Source organism: Leopardus geoffroyi, chromosome C2 (genome assembly GCF_018350155.1).
Source record: "Leopardus geoffroyi isolate Oge1 chromosome C2, O.geoffroyi_Oge1_pat1.0, whole genome shotgun sequence".
NCBI lineage: Eukaryota > Metazoa > Chordata > Mammalia > Carnivora > Felidae > Leopardus > Leopardus geoffroyi.
The window spans coordinates 109,170,399-109,194,165 of NC_059333.1; the positions used below are offsets into that span (position 1 = coordinate 109,170,399).

The 23,767-nt window shown below is 41.9% G+C and overlaps 1 protein-coding gene across 3 annotated transcripts in view; it reads right to left on the reverse strand.

Moving 5' to 3' along the window:
- The window catches only part of GMPS (guanine monophosphate synthase), a 79,848-nt gene extending 72,993 nt beyond the window's left edge, over positions 1-6,855 (reverse strand). Inside the window, exon 1 of one of the 3 annotated variants that reach the window (XM_045503175.1) lies at positions 6,763-6,855. In XM_045503175.1, the coding sequence (XP_045359131.1) occupies positions 6,763-6,807 (45 nt within the window). In that variant the 5' untranslated portion in view covers positions 6,808-6,855. The other 2 variants (XM_045503176.1, XM_045503177.1) reach the window with 2 other exon arrangements.
- Positions 6,856-23,767: the final 16,912 nt, after the last annotated feature.

Sequence of the window (23,767 nt, forward strand, 5' to 3'; positions counted from 1 at the left end):
AGATGGGTTTATTATACTTTCACTTTATATTTCCACCTTCTGACATGGTTTTGTCTAGTTCTGCATAGAGTGCAGGTGCAGTATACAGTTCTCACTTCTAACTTCAGGTTCAATCTGATAACCCATTTTTTTATCCATTTCTGATAAAATGAAGTATACTTGGACCCTCGGCAACTAGGGATAGCTAACTCTATCCAGTCTTGAGTGCTCAGTTGTGCCACACAGCCACTGCTCAGCTTGCAAGATGCTCCAAACCTGTAGGCCACCATCCACTAGGTCAATGGGAAATGTGAATAAGGTGTTTGTAAAGCATATGCAAAAAAGAGATGTCGTGTGTTCCTGCACATAATGTTCAGACAGTAATCTGAGCATTCTTGCTACAGGAGTTTTGCCATTTATTTACTATATTGCATGAATCCAAACTTTTCGTTTGGTAATATTCCATTTTACAGCAATTACAAATTTATTTTCAGCAACTTCTTTTATGTTCTTTTATGTCCTTATACGCCCCAGTTTAGACAAAGAGAATATATGGTCACACTATTATAACCAAACACCTTACTTCCTATCACATTATAAAGGCCTAAATCAGGGAATGTATAGACATAACTATATAACTATGTCCTTAATCCTCAAACCATGAACCTGAAGCCATGGCAAGAGCCCACCAATAAGAAAACCAACTAACAGGGGCGCCTGGGTGGCTCAGTCAGTTGAGGGTCTGGCTTGGACTTGGGTCATGATCTCACAGTTCAGGAGTTCGAGCCCCATGTCAGACCCTGTGCTGACAGAATAGAGCCTGGAACCTGCTTCGAGTTCTGTGTCTCCCTCTCTCTCTCTCTGCCCCTCCCCTGCTCAGGCTCTGTCTCCTTCTCTCTCAAAAATGAATAAACATTTAAAAAATTAAAAAAAGAAGAAAACCAACTATCACATCATTACTATAGTAAAGCTATTTTTTTTGAACCACTGTGATTCTTTTTTTTTTTTTTTAATGTTTATTTATTTTTCAGACAGAGAGAGACAGCATGAACAGGGGAGGGGCAGAGAGAGAGGGAGACACAGAATCTGAAACAGGCTCCAGGCTCTGAGCTATCAGCACAGAGCCTGACGTGGGGCTCCAACTCACGGACCGCAAGATCATGACCTGAGCCGAAGTCGGAGGCCTAACCGACTGAGCCACCCAGGCGCCCCTGAACCACTGTGATTCTTAAGCAAATACAGAAATGTCTCTATTCTACAAAATGCATGAAAAAAATAGCATTCTATTCTACACAACCCAGAATTATATATGCTATACAAATACTCAAATTCTAGGAGACTACTTTTCCAATGATTCACAAAGTGCTTCAGAATTGTTTTATCCCTGAGGACTTCATTCATCTTGAGCATCTAACAGAGTTTAGGTTAGAAGGAAACATGAAGACAATTTAAGCATCATAACAGAGATACATTTTATTGTTCTGTATAGCAAATAATTATTCTTTACTTCAAACAGCATCCTTTGGAATATAATTCATTAAATAGCCTTCTAAAAAGTATTAAATACATTTGAACGAGTGTAAGACAAGTCTACCTCTTTAAAAAATTCTTAAAAGACAATCATCTACCTTAAGTAACAAGTTGGCCTCGCTAAAGACAAGGCTATCTGAGGTTCCTGGAGGAATTTCAAAACCTTCCAAGTCTCAAAACCTTCCATGTCTAACGACAGGAAATAATAAAAACTATTCCTTTTGTAACAGCTTTTACATTCTAGATGAGCATCTTCACAAATATTTTAAAATCTGAGGCAAAAAAAATCATCTTTGACCTTTCAAAAAAATATATACTATATAGGATTATCATAAAAGGACAGTTGTCAATGCGTCCCAGGTAAAAAAATCTCATCATCTTTCAACTCAATTCAAAAACTTAAATTTAGAAATGCCAAATTTAAAAGTTTAACATTAGGGGCGCCTGGGTAGCTCAGTCGGTTACGCGGCCGACTTTAGCTCAGGTCATGATCTCATGGTTTGTGAGTTCGAGCCCCGCATGGGGCTCTGTGCTGACAGCTCAGAACCTGGAGCTGCTTTGATTCTGTGTCTCCTTCTCTCTCGGCCCCTCTGCCTCTGGAGCTCTGTCTCTCTCTCTCTCAAAAATAAATAAACATTAAAAAAAAATTTTTTAAATAAAAAAGAAGTTTAACATTAGATGTCATTAAAGATTCTGTATCACATGCAATCAACTTTAAAAACACATTAATTCAAGTATGATTACCCTAGTCAACATGTCAGGAAAGGTGATGGAGCAGGTCCCACCTCTACTGGAACCAAGAGTCTGAGGCTTAGATAAGGCAAAAAAAAAAAAAAAAAAAAAGGGAAACCTGACACGGAGTCCAAAGAACAATATTCTGATAATCCTGCCTCAGTAAAACAGAGAATAGTTACTATGTCTCATACTTGACCTATATACAATTCATATACAACATCAAGTAGCTGTAAAAAGTTTTTAAAGACATTATTAAATATGATCTTAACTTCTTAATTAAATAACATTATGTCAACTCCTTAACCAAGAAAACAATAACCTCTGCTTTAGGTGGTTAACCATTCAGCCCAAATGCTTTTACAGATTTTAGGTCTCTCCCTGATTTCTATCACATAAAAACGTCATTTTAGAAAATCCTGATACAGGGGCGCCTATAGCTGGCTCAGTCAGTAGAGCTTGCAACTCTTGATCTCCAGGTTTTTCTCGGGGTTTTGAGCTCCACAGTGAGTGTAGAGATTACAGGAAGGAAGGAAGGAAGGAAGGAAGGAAGGAAGGAAGGAAGGAAGGAAGGAAGGAAGGAAGGAAGGAAGAAAGAAAAAGAGAGAGAGAGAGAGAGAGAGAGAAAGAAAGAAAGAAAGAAAGAAAGAAAGAAAGAAAGAAAGAAAATCCTGATACAAATTGAAATGTGCCAGGATAGAAATTGAAATCGCCTCTTTAATTTATGAACCAGGATTTACATACAATTGTCAGAAACACAATCTATGCGCAAAGTAAGCTTGCGGCCCAAGCTTGAGGCCAGTACTTGTATTTCACTCCAGAGAAGAGTAATTCAGGAGTAAACTATAGAAAAGAGATACCTACTCAGATTTCCAGACAGACCTCTTAGAAATATCTCATTTCACCTACTTTACTTGTCAATACGATACTTGTCAATACCTACTTTACTTGTCAACCTCTTTACTTATCAATACGATGTCAATGACATATCATGGTTTAATTGTAGGGTTTTTTTTCTCCTTACTCGTACATGAAATAATAATATATTTAATGAAGTATATTATTTCCCTGATGGCTCCTCCTGAAAATGCTTCCAATCCGGTTCACATCTATTAGTCCAAAATAAAAATACACATGCTTGAGTATGCTATAAAACATAAAGGACCTTGAAATTTAAAAAAAATCAGCAGTTCACTTGAAGCTCAAATACATCAAATTGATCAAGACTCTCTTTAAAATGCAAGTTAAACCAAAGTGTCAACTAGAAAAAAAGTTTATGTTCCATACTCCTGAGACAAATAAATTGGAAATTGAATCTTTAACTTCCTGCTGCCAGTTAATTTCGTGAAAATACTCTTATACCACTACATATTTTTCAAAGTCTGTAAATTAGGTTTCAGTTCTGTTGGTACAGTCATTTCTTCTATGAGCACAAAGCTAAGTTATAAGTCTCAAAAGAGAGAAGAAAAACGCTTTGCAAGTGTACAGAGTGTAAAGAGCTGTACAATGAGGTTTACATTCGCTTCTGAGGTCTGAAACTACTTCAGGGTCTTCATTTACCTTCATAATCCTGAGACAAGAGCTTCACGGAGTCTAAGCATCAGTTTCCTTGGTTTAAAAGCGCATATCGCTACCTTACTATCTCTTCTTATTTGCTCAACAAATAGTTTTTGAATGTTTACGAGGAACTAAGCAATCATTAGCAAAAAAGGACCTACTAGCAAGTGACACTTAGGCACCACCTTGGAAACAGAATACAATGAGTAAGGTACTACTTTCTGACTTAGAACACCAATTCCCACCTGACTTTTAAAATCCCACACACCCGAATAAAATTTAAAGTAATTTCTCAAAGCAAGGCTCTAAACAGCATACAGGAGGTACATCTTGCTCAAGTTAATCCCAATTCAAAACTGCAGTTTCCCGCTGACAAAAACGACTTTGTAAGGGTCTGAAAGAACGCCAAGCCAACGAAAATTTTAATACAGAAGTGAAAGCAAAGGTGCTCAATTTCAGAAGCGAGACGGACGAAGAGGTCTAAAGAAAAACGTGAGTTGGAGGTGACGAGAAGCGCAGCGGCGGCCCAAACGTGCTCTCCCCACATCGAGTTAGCAACTTTTCCAGCACGCCGGGATTCCCCACTTCTCCAGCCCTCTGCGGTGGCGGCCGCGGCTCGCGTCCCGGAGAGGGATCCGCACCGCGGGGAGGGGGATCCACCGCCAACAAACGAGTAAAAGCAGCCAGCGACTGGGGGCGGGGTTAGGCCCACGCTCCAGCCCTCGGAGGATGGGGGGGGAGGGCAGCGGAGTGAGGGGCCATGGGCCCTGACCAGGGACTGACCTGGGGACCAGGACCGGAGGAGGGGGGAGGCGAGGGGAGCCGCAGTCACGCGACCTCGCCGCCGCGGACCCCAAGGCCGGCGTTAGGGTACGGGGAGGGCCCCACCGAAGGCAGGCGGGAAATGGGGTGGCGGGAAGACGGGAGGCCGGCACGGCTCGAAAGCCGCACGCGAGGCCCCGACCCTGCCCTGCCTTCGGCGGGTCCCCGGAGGTCCACAAAAGGCCCCCAGCCTCTCGAAGGGACGAGGGTGAGGGCTGAGGAAGCAAACACGCACAACCCGCTGGCCTCCCTACCTCCACCCTCCGGCCGCGCTCCCCGGGCTCCGAGCCCCACAGCGGCGCGGGGGAGGCGGGGGCCAGCGGCGCGGCCGCGGGGAGCTGACGCCCTCCCCGACGCCCAAAGACCGGCGGCCGCAGGAACCCCGACACGCAGACAAAATCAACAAAGCACCTGCCGCTCCCGAGGAGAAAACATGCCACAGGCCCCGACCAAGGACTCTCCGACGCGCAGCTGCCCGGGCCGCAGGGCTGCGCTGACGGGCTGGGGGGAGGGGGGTCGAGCGGTGGTTCCCCGGCCCCGGAGCCTCGCCTGCGCCCGGAAGCGGTGAGGCAGGGACCCCCACGCGAAAGACTGACCTTGGAGTCTCCGTTGCACAGAGCCATCGGGGCTGGGGCCGCGGCAGCGGTGGCCACACTATGAGACGGGGCGGTAGAGGGCTGGCGGGGTCGACGCCGCGGGCCGGGGCTTGAGAAGGAGGCCTGGTCCAGAAGCCGGCGGGCGCCGAGAGGAGCTGGCCGACTGCGAGGCGCCGAATCGAGCAGCAGCCGCGGAACGCGGGCCCCAGCGCCGCGGGAGAGGAGACCAGCAGCGCGCACGATGCCCCCGCCTCCTGCTTCCGCCCCGGCCGGCCACTGGGAGGAGCCAGAGCCCGTTTGGCTAGGCAGCCAAACCGCGGACACCCCGCAGCTGCCGCCACGGCCAAACAAGCCCGCCTCGGAAGGAGGGGCCTTCGGGGCCCGGCCCCGCCCCCAGGTCCGTTCGCGCCGCCGAGGCCCGCCCCCGGGAAAAGAAAACCGCCGCTTCTCCGGCCTGCCCGCCCAAGGGATGAAGTGCCCGCGGCGTCTGGCCCCGCCTCCGCCGCCAAAGCCCGCCCCATTTAGGAACCTGCCCCGCCTCCGCCTCCCCTGGCCTGCCCTTGGGAGGAGGAGCCCGCAGCTAACAGCCCGGCTCCGCCCTTCCCGCCCCCGCACCGGGCAGCGGGCCACGGGAGGAGGGGCCCTTGGTGGGCGGCCCCACCTTCGCCCCCAAGGCCCACCTCCGAGAAAACCCTAAGCCTCGGAGAGCTTGTTGTAGGCCTGACTGCCGGCATCCTTTAACGACTGTGAGAGGCTGGGGGCGCGGACTAAGAAGCCTCCCGAGGGCTGGGCCCCTGGGGGACCTCTTAGCCGTTTTCGCGGCCGCATCTCAAGTTGAGGGACGTTGAAGAGGCCAAGGCTACTATGAAGAGTTTTGTGGTAACATCTCCAGAGACATCAAAGTGAGACTTGCTCACATAGGGTCCCAAAAGTTCTACAACGGGTGCAGATTTTCAAAAGGAAGAGGTTTGGGAGCGGCAATCTGGTGGGATGGTGGGCCAGGGAACTGGCCACGAAGTTCTGTTTGCACAGCCTCCAATGTTTTTATTTATTCTGGGGAGGGGGCTATAGTCCTTCCAGCTACTCCTTAGCACCCATCAAGAGGAGTTGTTTAAATTTGGTCACCTTGGAGCCTAAATCGGGGTTGGAGAATAAGTAACACTTGGAACAGCTTCCAGATTAACAAAGCCTTCTAACAAATATTCAATTATTACAATACAGCCATTTGCTGAGCTCATGCTATGTGTCAGACTCTAGTCCAGGTGTCAAGAAGCCTGAATAAGACAACCCTGATTTACGAAACCTCCATTTTATTCTAACCAATTCCACGAAAGTACTGAGGTTGGATTTATGTTCTTATACATTTTTTACTAATAAAAAAAAAAAAAAAAAAAACGAGGCTCGGTGAGATAATGTTCTTCTCTGCCTCTCATTATAGGAGGTAAGGGGTACCTGATCTGGGAAAGGATAGACGGTTTATTAGTTTCAGGAACAAAAGGCCCCAAATCTTATCAGGCCTTGGAGTCAACGAAAATATTTCACTTACCCTTTTTTGAGTTGAAAAATGGGTACTTGAACTTTCTAAAGCCATGGATACTGGGCTCTCTTGGTAGGTCCGTATGAACCTACGGTGTAGTAAGAGAACGGTGTAGTAACCAATAGGAAAGACTCAGTTGCATCAATATTGACCCAGAATGGAATGGAATGTAATATGATGTGCCAGTATTAAGGATTGGCTAAAGCCCATCTATACTAGATAATGCCTATTTTAAATATGTTCTGATGGTCACCTGTGTTTATGGCTAAGCATATCAGCATGTACCACAATCCTTAAATCTTAAGGTCCTCTGCAACTTTTGACTTGACCCCTCCCTCTTTCTTGAAACTGGATTTCTCTTACAGACACACCATTAGAGGTGTCTTTTCACCTGTAAGATTGTTCTTGGTCACTTTTTTTTTTTTTTTTTTTTTTTTTTTAAGGATAGCTCATGCTCTTTCGGTCACCTTTTCTTGCCCCTCTCCCTATATCTTCCTACAGGAGAAGGCTTCAGTGTTGCTTTTCTTCAATATTTCCATTCCTAACCCTCTTCTCATCTTAACTTTTCACCTTGTTTCTCTGGGGTTTTTAAAAATATAAATTCGTTTTAAAATATCTTTTAATAGGCTCTATAACAGCTCTCTCTTCTGAGCTCCAGATCCATATTACCCTGTAAATCCCTAGTTAGGTGTTCAATGGCATTTTGGGCCCCAAAATCAACAATTCCAAAACAAAACTTCCCAGATGTCTGTGCCCAATCTCACTGGAACTATGATATTAGAGGGAAAACATTCAGTCTTTCACCCATAAGTTGTAGGTTTTTCATAGATAGCCTTCACCAAGTTGAGGAGGTTCCCCTCTGTTCCTGTTTTGCTGAGAGTTTTGATCAGGAATGGATGTTGTCAAATGCTCTTTCTGTGTCTGTTGAGATTATTATATGCCTTTTTTCAGTTTATGTGGTAAATTACATTGATGAGCTGATTTGTAAATGTCAAACCAGCCCTATATTCTTGGGACAAGTTTGAAGGAATCATGATATATTTTCCTTTTTATGTATTGGATTTGTTAAATCTTGATTTCAAATTTTTGTATCTATTTTAAAGAAGAATATTAGCTTGTAGCTTTCTTTTAATGTCTTTGGATTTGGTATCAGGGTAATGCTGGCCTCAGAGAATAAGGTTGAAAGTTTGTGTAGAATTTTATTTATTTTTAATTTTTTTTTTAGCATTTATTCATTTTTGAGAGACAGAGAGAGATGGAGTGTGAGTGGGGAAGGGGCAGAGAGAGAGAGGGAGACACAGAATCTGAAGCAGGCTCCAGGCTCTGAGCTGTCAGCACAGAGCCCAACACAGGGCTTGAACTCAGATCATGACCTCAGCTGAAGTCAGACTCTTAACCCACACTGAGCCACCCAGGCACCCCGAGTTTATTTGTTTATTTTGAGAGAGACAGAGACAATGCAAGCAGGGAATGGCAGAGAGAATCCCAAGCAGCCTCCACATTGTCAGTGTGAAACCAGATGTGCCATTTGAATCCTGAACCATGAGATCATGACCTGAGCTGAAACCAAGACTTAGACACTTAACCGACTGAGCCACGCAGGCACTCCCTGAAATTTTACATAGAATTATTATTTCTAAAAGAGTTGGTGTGGAATTCATTTTATTTCTTTCTTACATGTTTCTTTCTTACATGTAGAATTCACCAATAAGGCCATCTGAGCCTGAAGTTTTCTTGGTAGTAAGGTTTTTAACTACCAAGTAAAATTTTAAAAAGACATAGGGCTGTTCAGGTTATTTTTTCTTGATTGGTCTTTGGCATTTTGTATTTTTCAAGGAATTTGTCAGTTTTGTCTAAGTTGTCAGATTCATAGGCAAAGTGTTATTTGCAATATTCTCTTATTATCCTTTTGATATCTAGACTCTGTAGTGATGTCAAATTTCTCATTCCTGATACTGGTAATTTTGTTTTCTGCTTTTCCTCAGTCTGGTTACATAGCAGTTTACCAATTTTATTAATCCTCTCGAAGAACAGCTCTTAGGTTTATTGTCTTTCTGCTTTCTATTTCATTGATTTCCACTTTATTATTTCCTTTCTTCTTCTTACTTTGTGTTTAGTTTGCTCTTTTCCTATTTTACTAAGTTGGAATCTGAGATCATCAATTTGAGATCTTTTCTTTTTCTTTCTTTTTTCTTCTTCCTTTCTAATATATTTAGCTCTATGTCTCTCCCGAAGAACTGCTCTACTGATATCCCACAAAATCTTATATATGATATTTTAATTTTCATTTGGTTCTCAATAGTGTCTAATTTGTCTTTTGATTTCTTCTTTGACCCATGGCTTATCTAAAAGCCTGTTATTCCATTTCCAAACATTAGAGGATTTTTCAGAGATCTGTTATTGGTTTCTAAGTTAATTCCATTGTGGTCAGAGAATATATTTTGTAATATATTTTGTATGATTTGAATCCTTTTAAATTTATTGAGGTTTGTTTTATGGCTTAGAATATAGTCTATCTTGGTGAATGTTCTCTGTGTACTTGAAAAGAATGTGTATTCTGCTGTTGTCATGTAGAGTGTCCTATAAATGGCAAATAGGTCAAGCTGTTTGATAGTATTGCTCAAGACTATTAAATTCTTTTTTTAAGTTTATTTATTTATTTTTAGATAGAGAGCACAAGCAGGGAAGGGGCAGAGAGAGAGGAGAGAGAGAGAATACCAAACAGGCTCCAGACTGTCAGCGTAGAGCCCGATGCGGGGCTTGAACTCAGGAACTGCGAGATTATGACCTGAGCTAAAACCAAGTGTCATACACTTAACTGACTGAGCCACCCAGGCGCACCAAGACTATTATCTTCTTGATTTTCTATTTGTTCTTTTTTTTTTTTTTTTTTTCCTCAACGTTTATTTTTATTTTTGGGACAGAGAGAGACAGAGCATGAACCAGGGAGGGGCAGAGAGAGAGGGAGACACAGAATCGGAAACAGGCTCCAGGCTCTGAGCCATCAGCCCAGAGCCTGACACGGGGCTCGAACTCCCGGACCGCGAGATCGTGACCTGGCCGAAGTCGGACGCTTAACCGACTGCGCCACCCAGGCGCCCCTTCTATTTGTTCTATCAGTTATTGAGAGAGGAGTTCTAAAATCTCCAGTTATACTTGTGATTTTTATCAACTTCTTATAGTTCCATCAGTTTTTGCTTCATGTATTTTGAAACTCTGTTGTTAGGGTCATAAATGTTTAAATTGTTATTGACCACTTTATCATTATGAAATGACGTTCTTTATCCCTGGTAATATTCTTTACTCTGACATTTACTTTGTCCAATATTAAAATAGCATACCTGGGGTGCCTGGCTGGCTCAGAATGAGACTCTTGATCTCAGGGTTGTGAGTTCAAGCCCCATATTGGGCCTAGAGCTTACCTAAAAAACAAATTAAAAAAAAATGCAATTAAACAGCATGCCTGCTTTCTTGACTCATTGTTGACATGGTATCTTTTGCAACTCTTTAACCTGTTTTTGTATTTATGTTTAAAGTGTTTCTTATGGGCAGCAAATAATTGGGTCTGGCTTTTATTGTCTGATCTGCTCATTTCTTTTCATTGGAGTATTTAGATCATTCACACTTTACATGATTATTAATTAATACAGTTATATCTATAATTTAGAGATTATCAAGGCAGTAGCTGGGGAAACTGAAGGGCTCATCTCTTTTGTTTCTTGTCTCTCACGGGTCACTGTCCTTTGATGCTTGATATCCAGTATTTTGAAACCATTGCTTCATCTATTTTGTCTGAATTGTTGTTGTTGCTGTTGTTGTTCCAGCAGGAGAGTAAATCCAGTTCCTGTTCCTCTATCTTTGCTGGAAGGGAAGTCTGAAAACCTCTTTTAATGAGTAATTGAAGCATCTGAAACCTACAAGAAGACCTTCACCTGTCTCATACATAGTTTTGTCCAGCGGGAGGGGGGGGTTGGGGAGGTGGGACAACTTAGGCAACATGAACGAGTGATCCTAATACTTACAAATGTAATTCTGTGGTTTCTGGAGCCATTTTTTTAGGTAATAACATTTGATAAAATCCACAGATAGAAATTTTACATGACTTTTCAGATTTGGCGAGTATCGTATCATAAAATACTTATTTCAGGTACAATCCAAGGTCATTTCATCTTTCAAAATGTAAGATATTTTAAACCTCCCATTAAAAAAAATTAACTTTTAGGGGCACATGCATGGCTCAGTCAGTTGAGAGTCTGACTTCAGTTCAGGTCATGATCTCATAGTTTGTGAGTTTGAGCCACCGATGGGGCTCATGGCTGTCAGCCTGCTCCACATTCTCTATCCCCCTCTCTCTCTGCCCCTCCTCTGCTCGCATGCACACTTTCTCAAAAATAAATATTTAATAAATAAATAAATAAAAATTAAACGATTAACTTTTAAACTCATGAAAAATATTAGATGCCAACTTAAAATGTGGAAGGAAGTACATGGTTTTTCAAAATCCTTTTAGGGTGGAATGTGAGGGCTTTTTTTATTGAAGACAACTGTTCTAAAATGATTTTTTATTTTAATTTGTTTTAATTTTTTAAAATTTTGAGATAGAGTGAGAGAAGGGGAGGAGCAGAGAGAGAGAAAGAGAGAGAATCACAAGCAGGCTCCACACCATCATTGCAGAGCCCGATGTGGGGCTCAAACTCACAAATCATGAGATCACGACCTCAGCCAAAATCAAGAGTTAAACATTCAACGGACTGAGCCACTCAGATGCTCCAACTGTTCTAAAGTGATTTTTAATCATATATCCCTTGCTCAGAATCTTCTTAATAGTTCACCATTGCTCTCAGGATAAACTTAAAACTTCTAACATTATTTTGTCCTTGGAGACTTGGCTAGCCCCTGTTTACTGTATCCTGCTCTCTTAGCAATGCCACCTCACTCTACTCTACCCATATTAAACTGCTTTAGTTCCTTAAACAAGACATGTTCTCTCTTGACTCAGGCCTTTTGCGCATAAATATCTTCTGTCTAGAATATTTCTGTTCCCCTCCCAAAACTATGAAGGCTTGGGTTAGATGTCTCTTCCTTTTTTGTGCTCTCATATCCCTTTCATTAGTACTCACCACCCTCTACTGTATTTACTTCTCTCTGTGCACAGAAAAAACCTGGAAGCAGTACCACCAGTAGCAACAAGCAAATCTAGCCACTAGATAGCGGTTTCTTTTTTTTAAAAAAATTTTTTTTCAACGTTTATTTATTTTTGGGACAGAGAGAGACAGAGCATGAACAGGGGAGGGGCAGAGAGAGAGGGAGACACAGAATTGGAAACAGGCTCCAGGCTCCGAGCCATCAGCCCAGAGCCCGACGCGGGGCTCGAACTCACAGACCGCGAGATCGTGACCTGACTGAAGTCAGACGGTTAACCGACTGCGCCACCCAGGCGCCCCTAGATAGCGGTTTCTAAATACTATTCTCCCACAAGAACCAGGTCTTCTTGGAGAAAAGGTTAATTTAGGATCAAAGCAGGGACAGGATGACCAGGAACATCTTTTTTGTGTCAGGAAGTGAGGAAGTGTTCAGAGAATAATGGGGACATGTCAGTTTGGGGGAAGTCAGTTTGAAAGGACTTTGCTAGCCAAATCTGAGACAATATATCAAAATAGTGACAGTATACAAATTATACCCATTGATTAAATTATGAGCCCATCAGTCTCTGATGATATAAATAAACGAATGATTAAATAGAAAACCCTTGTAATAAATAGAATGTCAACTAATAAAACTCAAAAGAATAATTGGATTATAAAGTTATCATTTTGCAACCCTCATAGACATGATAAATTCAGTCAAGAAACATCAGTGGATGGTAAAACTTACGGATGAAAGATGGGTCACAAACAGGTTTTATTTACATTGTCTCAAAGTAGATCTCTACAAAATAATAATTATACAGGAAAAAAGAATAACTTTATTATGGAGAAAACTGAAGGCACATCCTTTCTCAAGTGATCAAAGTTAACATCAACGGTAGTGGAACAAATGGACATCATAACCCAACTGTGAGTAAACATCAGGCAAACCCAAATATAGGTACATTCCACAAAATAACGGGTCTACAAGTGTTCCAGTTATCTAATGGCTTGCAACAAACACCCGAAAACCTGGTGGTTTAAAACAACACTACTTTGCTACAATTTGAACAAGGTTCAGCAGGGACAACTCTTCTCCATCCTAAGGTATCAGCTGATACAGCCCAGAGCCTGGCTCCACTAGGCCTTAGCTAGTGTGGCTCAAAGGCTGAGAGCTAGAATCACATGAAGACTTTTGCACACTCACATCTATGACACCTGATCTCGAAGATTCAAAAGCTGAGGGCTGGAATGGCTGCAGCCCACCTGAAATCTCTACCTCTCTATGGTCTCTTCATCACCACAGCCTCAGAGTAACTGGATCTCCTATACATGACCTCAGGACTTCCCAGGGAATGTGTGTATGTGTCTGTGTGTGAAAGAGAGCCAAATAGAAGATTATATGGCTTTTTCTACCCCAGCCTCATAAGTGACACAGGTCTACTTCTATTCATGGACTGAGGCACAGAGTTTGTCTGGATTAAGAGACAGAGCTCTAGAAGAACATGGGGAACTGGAAATGTGGGGCAATGCTGGGAAAAAATACAGTTAGCCCGATAATCTTAGAACATGAAGGTCAAGGGAGGGCTGAAGAACTGTTCTAGATTGGAGAAGAGAGCTGAGTAAATACATGCTCCTGGATTGAGTCCTCTTGCTATAAAGGATATAATGGGATAATTGGCAAAACTTGAATGCCCTCTGTAAGGGAAGGGCAAATGGGAGCTTTTTGTACTGTTACTGCAACTTTGCTGTAAGTTTGAGAATACTTTAAAATTTTAAAAGATAATATACACCATAAAAGCTCCTTAAAAAAAAATCTTGCAGTTAATCCTTTCTTGAAGGAATGACTATATAATAAAAATAACCACCCATATATGATACATTCATATGTTTAAATATCATTAAAGCAGACCATTGGATATTATTATCATAATTATATTTTTATTGATTATCCCTGCTGTGCCCTCTGTCCCACTGTGCTCTTAGATTTTAGTCTCCTTCTCTTGCAGCTAAACTGACATCCTGCTGGGAGGAACTGATTCAGCCAAATCCTGTCCCGTCTCCACAGCTAGGAAATAGAGGGGTACAACTTCTATAAGTAAAATCATACAGTATTTGTCTTTTTATGACTGGCTTATTTCACTTAACATAATGTCCTCAAGTTTTATCCATATTGTAACATGGGACAGGATTTCCTTCCTTTTTAAGGCCAAATAATATTCTATTGTGTGTATGTATATACCACATTTTATTTATCCATTCATCTGCCAGTGGACACTGGGTGGCTTCTACCTCTTGGCTGTTGTGAATAATATTGCTGTTGGAGCATTTGTGTATTAAAAACAAAAAATAGGGGCATCCGGGTGGCTCAGTCGGTTAAGCATCCAACTTCAACTCAGGTCATGATCCCACAGCCTGTGGGTCCGAGCCCTGCTTTGGGCTCTATGCTGACCGCTCAGACCCTGGAGCCTGCTTCGGACTCTGTGTCTCCCTCACTCTCTGCCCCTGCCCCACTTGTGCTCCATCTCTCTCTGTCTCTTTCTCTCTCTCTCAGAAGTAAATAAATAATAAAAAATTATATATATATATATATATATATATATATATATATATATATATAAGAATGAAAGAAGTAACCATAAAACAGCTTGCAGTGAGGGTGAAGAAAATGAAGTCCTCCAGGTTTTGAAATGCAGTATGCTATCTGTTTTTATACAAGTAATGGTAACACTTTCCATGGAATTTTTACCTTAGGACTTGATAAGCTGTTTTCCTATATTAAAACCACTTATCTTGGGGCACCTGGTTGCTCAGTTGGTTAAGCATCTGACTTCGGTTCAGGTCATGATCTCGCAGTTTGTAGGTTCGAGCCCCGTGTCAGGCTCTGTGCTGACAGCTCAGGGCCTGGGGCCTGCTTCGGATTCTGTGTCTCCCTCTCTCTCTGCCCCTTCCCAGCTCTCTCTCTCTCTCTCTCTCTCTCAAAAATGAATAAGCATTAAAAAACTTTTTTAAAAATCACTTATCTTCACATAATGTGCACGAATTTAGTATTCTGGCAATAGGCATCATAATACTTATACAAATACAGGGCGTTCTACTTGTAACCAATAATTTGATGATTTTTAAAATTTTTTTAATGTTTATTTTTAAGAAAGAGAGAGAGACAGAGTGCGAGTGCGGAAGGGGCAGAGAGGGAGACACACAATCTGAAGCAGATTCCAGGTTCTGAGCTGTTAGCACAGAGCCCAACTTGGGGCTCGAACCCACAAACCATGAGATCATGACCTGAGCCCAAATAGGAAGCTCAGCTGACTGAGCCACCCAGGCGCCCCAATAGTTTGATGTTTTTATGTTTTTATTTCAACATCTTCCTAGTAATCAGCTCTTCATTCAGAGCCTCGGTTCAACCAAGATGCCACAAATCTGAGCTGAGTAGAAGAAAGCAGCATGACCCAACTTTACTTTGGGCCTGTTACAAGAATAGATACTTTTCCTGAAAGGAGAAACTTGACAAAGTTTGCCTTTCCATACCTACTTCTATTTTATCTAAGATGTCTTTCCCGGGGCTCCTGGGTGGCTCAGTCGGTTAAGCATCCGACTTCAGCTCAGGTCATGATCTCACGGTCCGTGAGTTCGAGCCCCGCGTCGGGCTCTGGGCTGATGGCTCAGAGCCTGGAGCCTGTTTCCGATTCTGTGTCTCCCTCTCTCTCTGCCCCTCCCCCGTTCATGCTCTGTCTCTCTCTGTCTCAAAAATAAATAAACGTTAAAAAAAAAAAAAAAGTAAGATGTCTTTCCCTATTGGTAGTGTGGCCCAACGTAAAATTCCACTAGTTGTAAAAAGTAGGTAAGCAGTTAATTAGCATTTCAAAAGACTATAAAAAAATGTGAAGGTGTATCTTAAAGACTCCCAAGGGAATTTCAGGGTGGGACAAACATGGTTACCCAACATAGTACTCATGAATGTCCTTCTTTTCTCCACTTCCCAACCTCCCCCTCACACATTTTTACCTCTTTCTCCAGCTTTCTCCACCTCTTAGCCACTTAAAATCAGCTTAACTTACATAGAATTAAATAATTTATACGAAAGCACTTTAAAATGATAAAAGACGATACAAACTATTAGTTACTTTCAGAATATAGTCCCATGACTAGCACATTGTGTGTACCCAAAACACTAAAACCTTGGATTGTGAGTAACTTGCTCTGGAAGTATTCTGCAAGGCAAGCAAACATTTCTTGTAAATTAAAAAAATTTATTTATTTATTCACTTTTGACAGAGAGGGCGTGGGGAGGGACAGAGAGAGAAAGAGAGAATCCCAAGCAGGCTCCTCGCTGACAGCAGAGTCCCATGCGGGGCTCAAACTCACAAACCCTGAGATCGTGACCTGAGCCAAAGTCAGCCGCTTAATGGACTGAACCCCAAGATGCCCCCATTTCTAATAAATTTTAACTTGATAAAGGAACTGTGTCTTGTAATACAAGTAGTATGTGATACTGAACATCACATGATTACAACTGAGCCAATGGTTCTTGAAATCTGCTTTTATATACAAGTGCTTTGAATTACAAGCATGTTTCCAGAATGAATTATGCTCCCAAACCAACGTGTTTACTGTATATGATTGTGGAATCATTTACTAAAGCATTATGTACTCTGTCCTTATTTTAAAAATCATGTACATTAAAATATGGCAAGATATGGGGAAATTTTTATAGCAAAATAACAGGCATAGTAATCGCTAAAACATTATTGAAATTAAGACAAACATCAAGACCCCAACCACGAAAGGGGGAGATAAATTTTAAAAATTAGTCACTAGTTAATAAACATAATATGCTACTTAAAATATTTTGGTATCATTTTCCCAGTCTTCTGAAAATCCCATAAAATAACACAAGAAAAAAATTTAGAAGTAAAATTGGAAAACCAGGTAGGATGTCATAAGCAGAAAAAAAAATTGGTTGGAGTGCAAAATGGCACAACCACTTTAGAAAACATACTGGTAGTTTCCTATAAAGTTAAATATACACATATTATACAACTCAGCAATCCTATTCTCGGTAATTGCCCAAGAGAAATGAAAACTTATGTTTACACAAAAACCTGTGCACAGTGTTTATAGTGACTTTATTTATAATTGCCCAAAGTGGAAATAGTCCAAATGTCCCTAAACTGGTGAATGGATAATAAACACATGCTGTCATATCCATACAGTGAAATACTACTCAGCTAAAACAAAAAAAGGGGGTGAGGAGAGGGGAGAACTGTCAATACAGGTGACAACATAGATGAATGTGTTTTGCTAACTTGAAGAGGCCAGACTCAAAAGGCTACATATTGAATGATTCCATTTATATGACATTTTAGAAAAGCAAAACTATAGTGAGAGAAAACAGATCAGTGGGGGCTGAGGGATGGGTGGAGAGATTTCCCTCAAAAGAGCACAAAGGACTTTTTGGACTGGTGAAACTATTCCATATTTTGATTGTGGCGGTGGTTATATAACTATTTGTCAAAATAGTTTATATTTATCAAAACTTACAGAACTGTAAAGTAAAATTTTACTGTATATAAATTAGACCATGGTAAACCTGATTCTACCTTCCCTCCCCACCTCCCCGCAAAACAAAAACAAAAACAAAACAAAACAAAAAAAACCAAGCAATGAAAAAATTCTGAGGGATGTATAGAAGACATAATTCAGATGGTAGTGAGCTGGGAAACAAGTCAAGAGATCTGCAACCACACATAAGTATAGGAAGGAACCACTAGATGGTGGTGTTCATTTTTCTATCAGAGCCCAGGAGAGACTTGAAGCTCGAAGATCACAGGCCTGTCATTGGAGCCGTTTTTTGGAAAATTTCCTGTAATCGATAGCTATAACTCCTTGTGTCTGGCCTTGACTTGCATTGGTTTCTGTGTGTTTGCTAAGCCATTTCTCCAAGACTTCCACTGATTCCGGGGGGCCATCAATATCTTTCCAGTAAAACTCTCTCTCTGCTTTTGTTTTTGTTTTTTGAAACAAACTGAAGAGCACAACGAATAACAGCTGTTAACCAATGCATTTTTTGCCTGTTTTTCTTCATTACAGAGAATTTTGAATATGTACAGAATAAATAGAACGGTAAAATGATCCCCCAATAAACCCATCAGCTTTAAGAGTCATCTTTAAAGAGTCATCTTAAAGAGTCAGCTTTAAGAGTAATCTGCTGCTCTTAATTCATCAAATTTCCAACCATCCCAATCCCCGTGCAAATAATTTTCTACAATCATTTTTAATGAGATAAAATTTACATATTTTAAAATAGACTTATTTTTAAAAAATGTTTAATGTTTATTTTTGAGAGAGAGAGAGAGAGAGTGTGTGTGTGTATGAGCCAGGGGAGGGGCAGAGAGAGGGAGACACGGAATCTGAAGCAGCTTCCAGGCTCTGAGCTGTCAGCACGGAGCCTGACACGGGGCTTGAACTCACAAACTGGGAGATCATGACCTGAGTGGAAGTTGGACGCTTAACTGACTGAGCCACCCAGGCACCCCCAAAATAGACTTACTTTTAAAAGCAGTTTTAGGTTCGTTGCAAAATTAAGGAAAAAGTACAGAGATTTCCCATATACACCTGTCCCCACTCATGCATAGCCTCCACACTCCTCCCCCACCCCATTAACAACATCCCCCACCAAATGGTTCATTTGTTATAACTGATGAACCTGCATTGAATTTCATTTTCACCCTGCCGAGGTCCAGCCCCAGCAGGTCCAGGGGTTCCCGAAGGATGAACAGCGTCGGACACAGACATGGACACAGACAACAGCAGTGTGTTAGACTGGCCGCTTTATTGTAGCAAGTGTGGCATTATATTTGTTAGCAAATTCCTTGTAGCGTGCAGTTATCATGTTTCTTGGCATTACCTAATTCTAAAAATGTTCCTTTGTGTAGTCACCCTTTAGGGAACAACATAGTTATTTTCTTGTAACATTCCCTCCTACCCTTTCAAGGTCATCTAGCTCTCAACACCTCAAGTGGAATGTCTTACAAGGACATGACTTCTAAATTGTTCCTTTGTGCCTTTTGCGGTATGAGGGACAAAAGTATTCGCTTTGGTCTGGGGTGCCAGGAGGGAGCCAAGAGGGCACTGGGAACCCACGCTTTATGTGCTCCCAGAGAGACAATGTATACCTAGGAACTAATGAACCATTCTGTACCTTAACCCACCAGGTCCAGTTATCATCTGGAATGCCTCCTGGGGGCCAAGTGGGCCTAGGGGTTGGAGTAACTTGTATCCATAGATACATTCTTTTGTTGCTGGAGTGGGGGTTTCGAATCCATTGTCCCCCTTCCTTGGCTGGGAAATATATGGGGCTATCCTTCCTTTAGGTAGAGGAGTCTTTATAGGGGGTGGCAAGGGCTGGATGTAGGGCCATAATTTCCCTGCGGAATCTTATTTCTTTCCCCAGTGGTTCTTTTCCCAGGGGGCCCATCATGGGCAATTCCCCAACCAACAAATCCCCAGGTACTTTCATTGGTAGGGGGGCTGCCCCGACCAACGCTAAGGCCAAATTACATAAAAGCAGGAGTACAAGAAGCTTCACTGTCGGGCCGCCCTGCAGTCCCGATCCGTCCACCGCCCGGGCCCTGCCATCAGGCTGGTTGGATAGCTCGGCTTCCAGCATCACCCAAAGTTCATAGTTTACACCAGGGATGACTCTTGGGGTGTACTTCCATGGGCGTGGACAAATATTTACTTTATGTAACCACCATTATAGTATACAGAGCAGCTTCACTCCCCTAAAGATCCTCTATGTTCTACAACCTATTCATCCCTTCCTTACCCTAAGCCCTGCCAAAGTGCACAAATTTTAACTGTACACTTTCAATTTTTCTTTGAAGGACTTGGTTTAGAAATTCCCAATAGCATAGAGCAAAAAGAAAAAAAATTTTTTTGAGAGAAAACTTAAGAGGTAAATCCAGTCAACAAATGAAAAGTTTACTAGGATTTTCAGGAATTAATAAAGAGGAAAAAAAGAATGGAAAAACTGAACATATTTTGAAAGACAATTTCCCTTAATTCAAGAAAGATTTGGAACTTTATTCAAAGGCCTAAAAAGTATTTATTAAGATTAATAGAGAAACATACATGCACATACCTTCATACATCATGGTGAAAATTCTGAACTCTAAGAAAAAGGAAATTCCACAAACTTCCAAATGGAAAAACAGGATACCACGGTAGGGAAAAATAGGAATACATAGGCAGAGAGGGAAAAGATTAGGACCTGATGTCCCTGTGTGGGAAAAACACATATTTTGGCACAATGCTGCTAAGGTCTGACCACAGCAAACCCCCTCGGGCTTAAGGTTCCTCTTAAGCAAGTAACATACACCACCTACTCCCCCTCAGGTTTCCCTCAGGAATTTGACAACAGACCTAAGTATGGCCACAGACCACCCCTCATACAATGGAAACGAGCCACTCAGGAATGGACAAACCAGTGCCTAAAGTTGTCCAGCCAATGAGGTAGGACCTCAGAAGGAACAAAAGGGAAGGGAAGAGGGGGGACGACCAGAACCTTATAAAACAAGGACCCTTGTCTATTGTCGGTGGGCATTCACTTTCCAGTGTCCCCTCTCTGTAAAGAGAGCTTTCCTACTATTCTTTCAAATCTTCTACTCTAATAAACTTTTGCCTACTGTTCATTTTGTGTCCACCTCTTCATTCTTCCAAGTGGCAAGTCAATGAATCCCGGGTCCTGAGGTAAAAAATCCTGCAACAATACCAGAAAAGGAACAAAAACTGTGTTGATATTAACTAACAATAATAAAATAATATGAAAACATTTTTTGATGTAATTTATACCTTATTTTTGAGAGATTCAGCCTCAGATCACAGAAAAAATAAATGAAATTTTAAAAAATGTATACATATATAATAAATGTGAACGTGTGCTTTTATCATTAAAAAATACAAATTAAAATAACACCATATTTTTGTACCTGTCATATTGGTGAAGGCTGAAAATTTGATATATAAAGGGTTAATGAGGGAGTGCCTGGGTGGCTCAATCAATTAAGCCTCTGACTCTTGGTTTCAGCTCAGGTCAGGATCTCACAGTCAGTTCAAGCCCCAGCATTGGGCTCTGCACTGAAAGCATGGAGCCTGCTTGGCATTTCTTTCTCCCTTTCTCTTTGCCCTCCCAGCTTGCTCTCTCTCTCTCTCTCTCAAAAAATAAATAAACATTAAAAAATTTAATTAATAAAGGATTAATGAGGATAAGCAGATGGAACTAACCAAAGTTAAACAGTGTAAACTGGCAAAAAAATTTTATCACATTTAATTATTTATTATTTTTTTTTAATGTTTATTTTTGAGAGAGAGAGAGAGAGAGAGAGACAGAGTGCAAGCAGGGGAGGGACAGAGAGTGAGGGAGACACAGAATCTGAAGAAGGCTCCAGGCTCTGAGCTGTCAGCACAGAGCCTGACTTGGGGTTTGAACTCAAAAACTGTGAGATCATGACCTGAGCCAAAGTCAGATGCTTCACTGACTGAACCACCCAGGTGCTCCTTTATCACATTTTAAAAATACATTTTCACCCAGAAATTTTACTTCTAAAATATATACATGTATGTGTATATTATATATTATTATTGTACTGTGTGTAAATGCTATATATTAGATATATTATTATAATATACATATATATACATAATTTGGAAGGGGATAGTGAAAACAAATCATCAAACTAGAAAGAACCTAAATAGACAGTATCATCAATTTGAGACTGGCTGGAAATTGTAACAAATCTATACAGTGGACTCTGATAGGACTAGCATGAACCCCGTGTTCACTCTCTGGTCATTCAAGCATGTGCAGTGGAGAAGGGCAAAGTAGGGAGTGGAGCAGTTGAACACAAGAAGGGACCGTGGCTACCATCAGGAGGGTTTGTGTTGGGCAGTTTCACCAGCTTTACCAGAACACACCGATCAGGGTAGACCAGGAAAAAGAATGATATTACCAGAAGTGAGTGAGCACTGAGCACTGAGTATGCAAAAAGAATAGCTATGCATCCCAGTGCAGGCTAAAGGTCCCATGCAGTATCAGTCTTGTTTTCATAGTGAGAGCTGGTCCACATTTGCTGATGTACACTGAGACCCTGGTGGGGAAACATGTCCAGGTTTGCAGAAGAGTGTCTCAGCCTGTCCCACAAGACTACCACAAGGTCTTCTGAGAAAGAAATAGCGATTTGGGCATGGCTTAGCAGTCAAGACTTGTCTCTGCTCCACTGGCATCAGCAAGCATAGCTTAACTTGGGGCTGGAGGATTCACTTCCTAGATAAGTCACACACATGGCAACCAAGTTGGTGTTGCTGACTGGGAGTTCAGCCAGCAACTGAGAGCCATGGGCTTTAGGTCCTGTCCAGATAGTTCTTCCCTTAATGCATGGTATTCAGTTCCAAAAGAGACTGTCTCAAGAGACAGGAAGTGGGAATTGCCAGATTCTTAAGACCTGGACCTGGAAATTAGTCCAGCATCACCTCAGCTGTATGCTATTGGTCAGAGAGACTAGATCCCAGGGAAAGGACACAGACTCCACCTCTCAAAGGGAGAAACGAGGGCGCCTGGGTGGCTCAGTCAGTTGTGCACCTGACTTAGGCCCAGGTCATGATCTCATGGCTTGTGAGTTTGAGCCCCACACTAGGCTTTGCACTGATAGCATGGAGCCTGCTTTGATTCTATGTCTCCCTCTCTCTGCCACTTCCCTGCTCATGCTCTCTCTCAAAAATAAATAAACATTAAAAAAAATTTTTTTTAATTTTTTAACATTTATTTATTATTAAGAGACAGAGCGTGAATAGGGGAGGGTCAGAGACAGAGGGACACACAGAATCTGAAGCAGGCTCCAGGCTCTGAGCTGTCAGCACAGAGCCCGACATGGGGCTTGAACTCACAAACTGTGAGATCATGACCTGAGCCGAAGTCGGATGCTTAACCGACTGAGCCACCCAGGTGCCCCACATTAAAAAAATTTTTTAAAGAGAGAAATGATAAAGACTTTGGAAGCTATGTTTTAAAACTGCCACATTATGGGACGCCTGGGTGGCTCAGTCAGTTAAGCATCCAACTTTGGCTCAGGTCATGATCTCACCGTTCATGAGTTCGAGCCCCACATCAGGCTCTGTGCTGACAGCTCTGGAGCCTGCTTTGGATTCTGTGTCTCCCTCTCTCTCTGTCCTGCTCTTGCTCTGTCTCTCTCTCAAAAATAAACAAGCATTAAAATAAAATAAATTTTTAAAATAAAACTGCCACATCAGGTTAAAGGAAATCAGTTTGTTATTTATGGATCCTCTAAAAAGCCTTGAGGGTTTAAATGCAGAGAACGTATTACGTATGACCACCTGCCTTACTATGTGTAATATCTGGCATCACATTACATTGTCTCTTATACCTTAATTAAGCCAAGATCAGACCATATTCCATATCAGAATTTCCTGACCCATCCCTCACCTCAACCTGTTTTTGGTTAAAACTCAGCTCCTATAGAAGAGCACTTGACTGAAAAGGATTTGGTCTCTTTTTGATGCGGTATTATCAGCTGAATGTCAGCTTTGGATAGCCATATGGTAACATTTAAAGCTCTGGCATGGGGGAGGGGGGTGCCTGGGTGGCTTAGTCAGTTAAGCGGCCGACTTCGGCTCAGGTCATGATCTCACGTTCTGTGAGTTCAAGCCCCGCGTCAGGCTCTGTGCTGACAGCTCAGAGCCTGGAGCCTGTTTCAGATTCTGTGTCTCCCTCTCTCTGACCCTCCCCTGTTCATGCTCTGTCTCTGTCTCAAAAATAAATAAACGTTAAAAAAAAAAAAATAAGTAAATAAAGCTCTGGCATGTGGCAC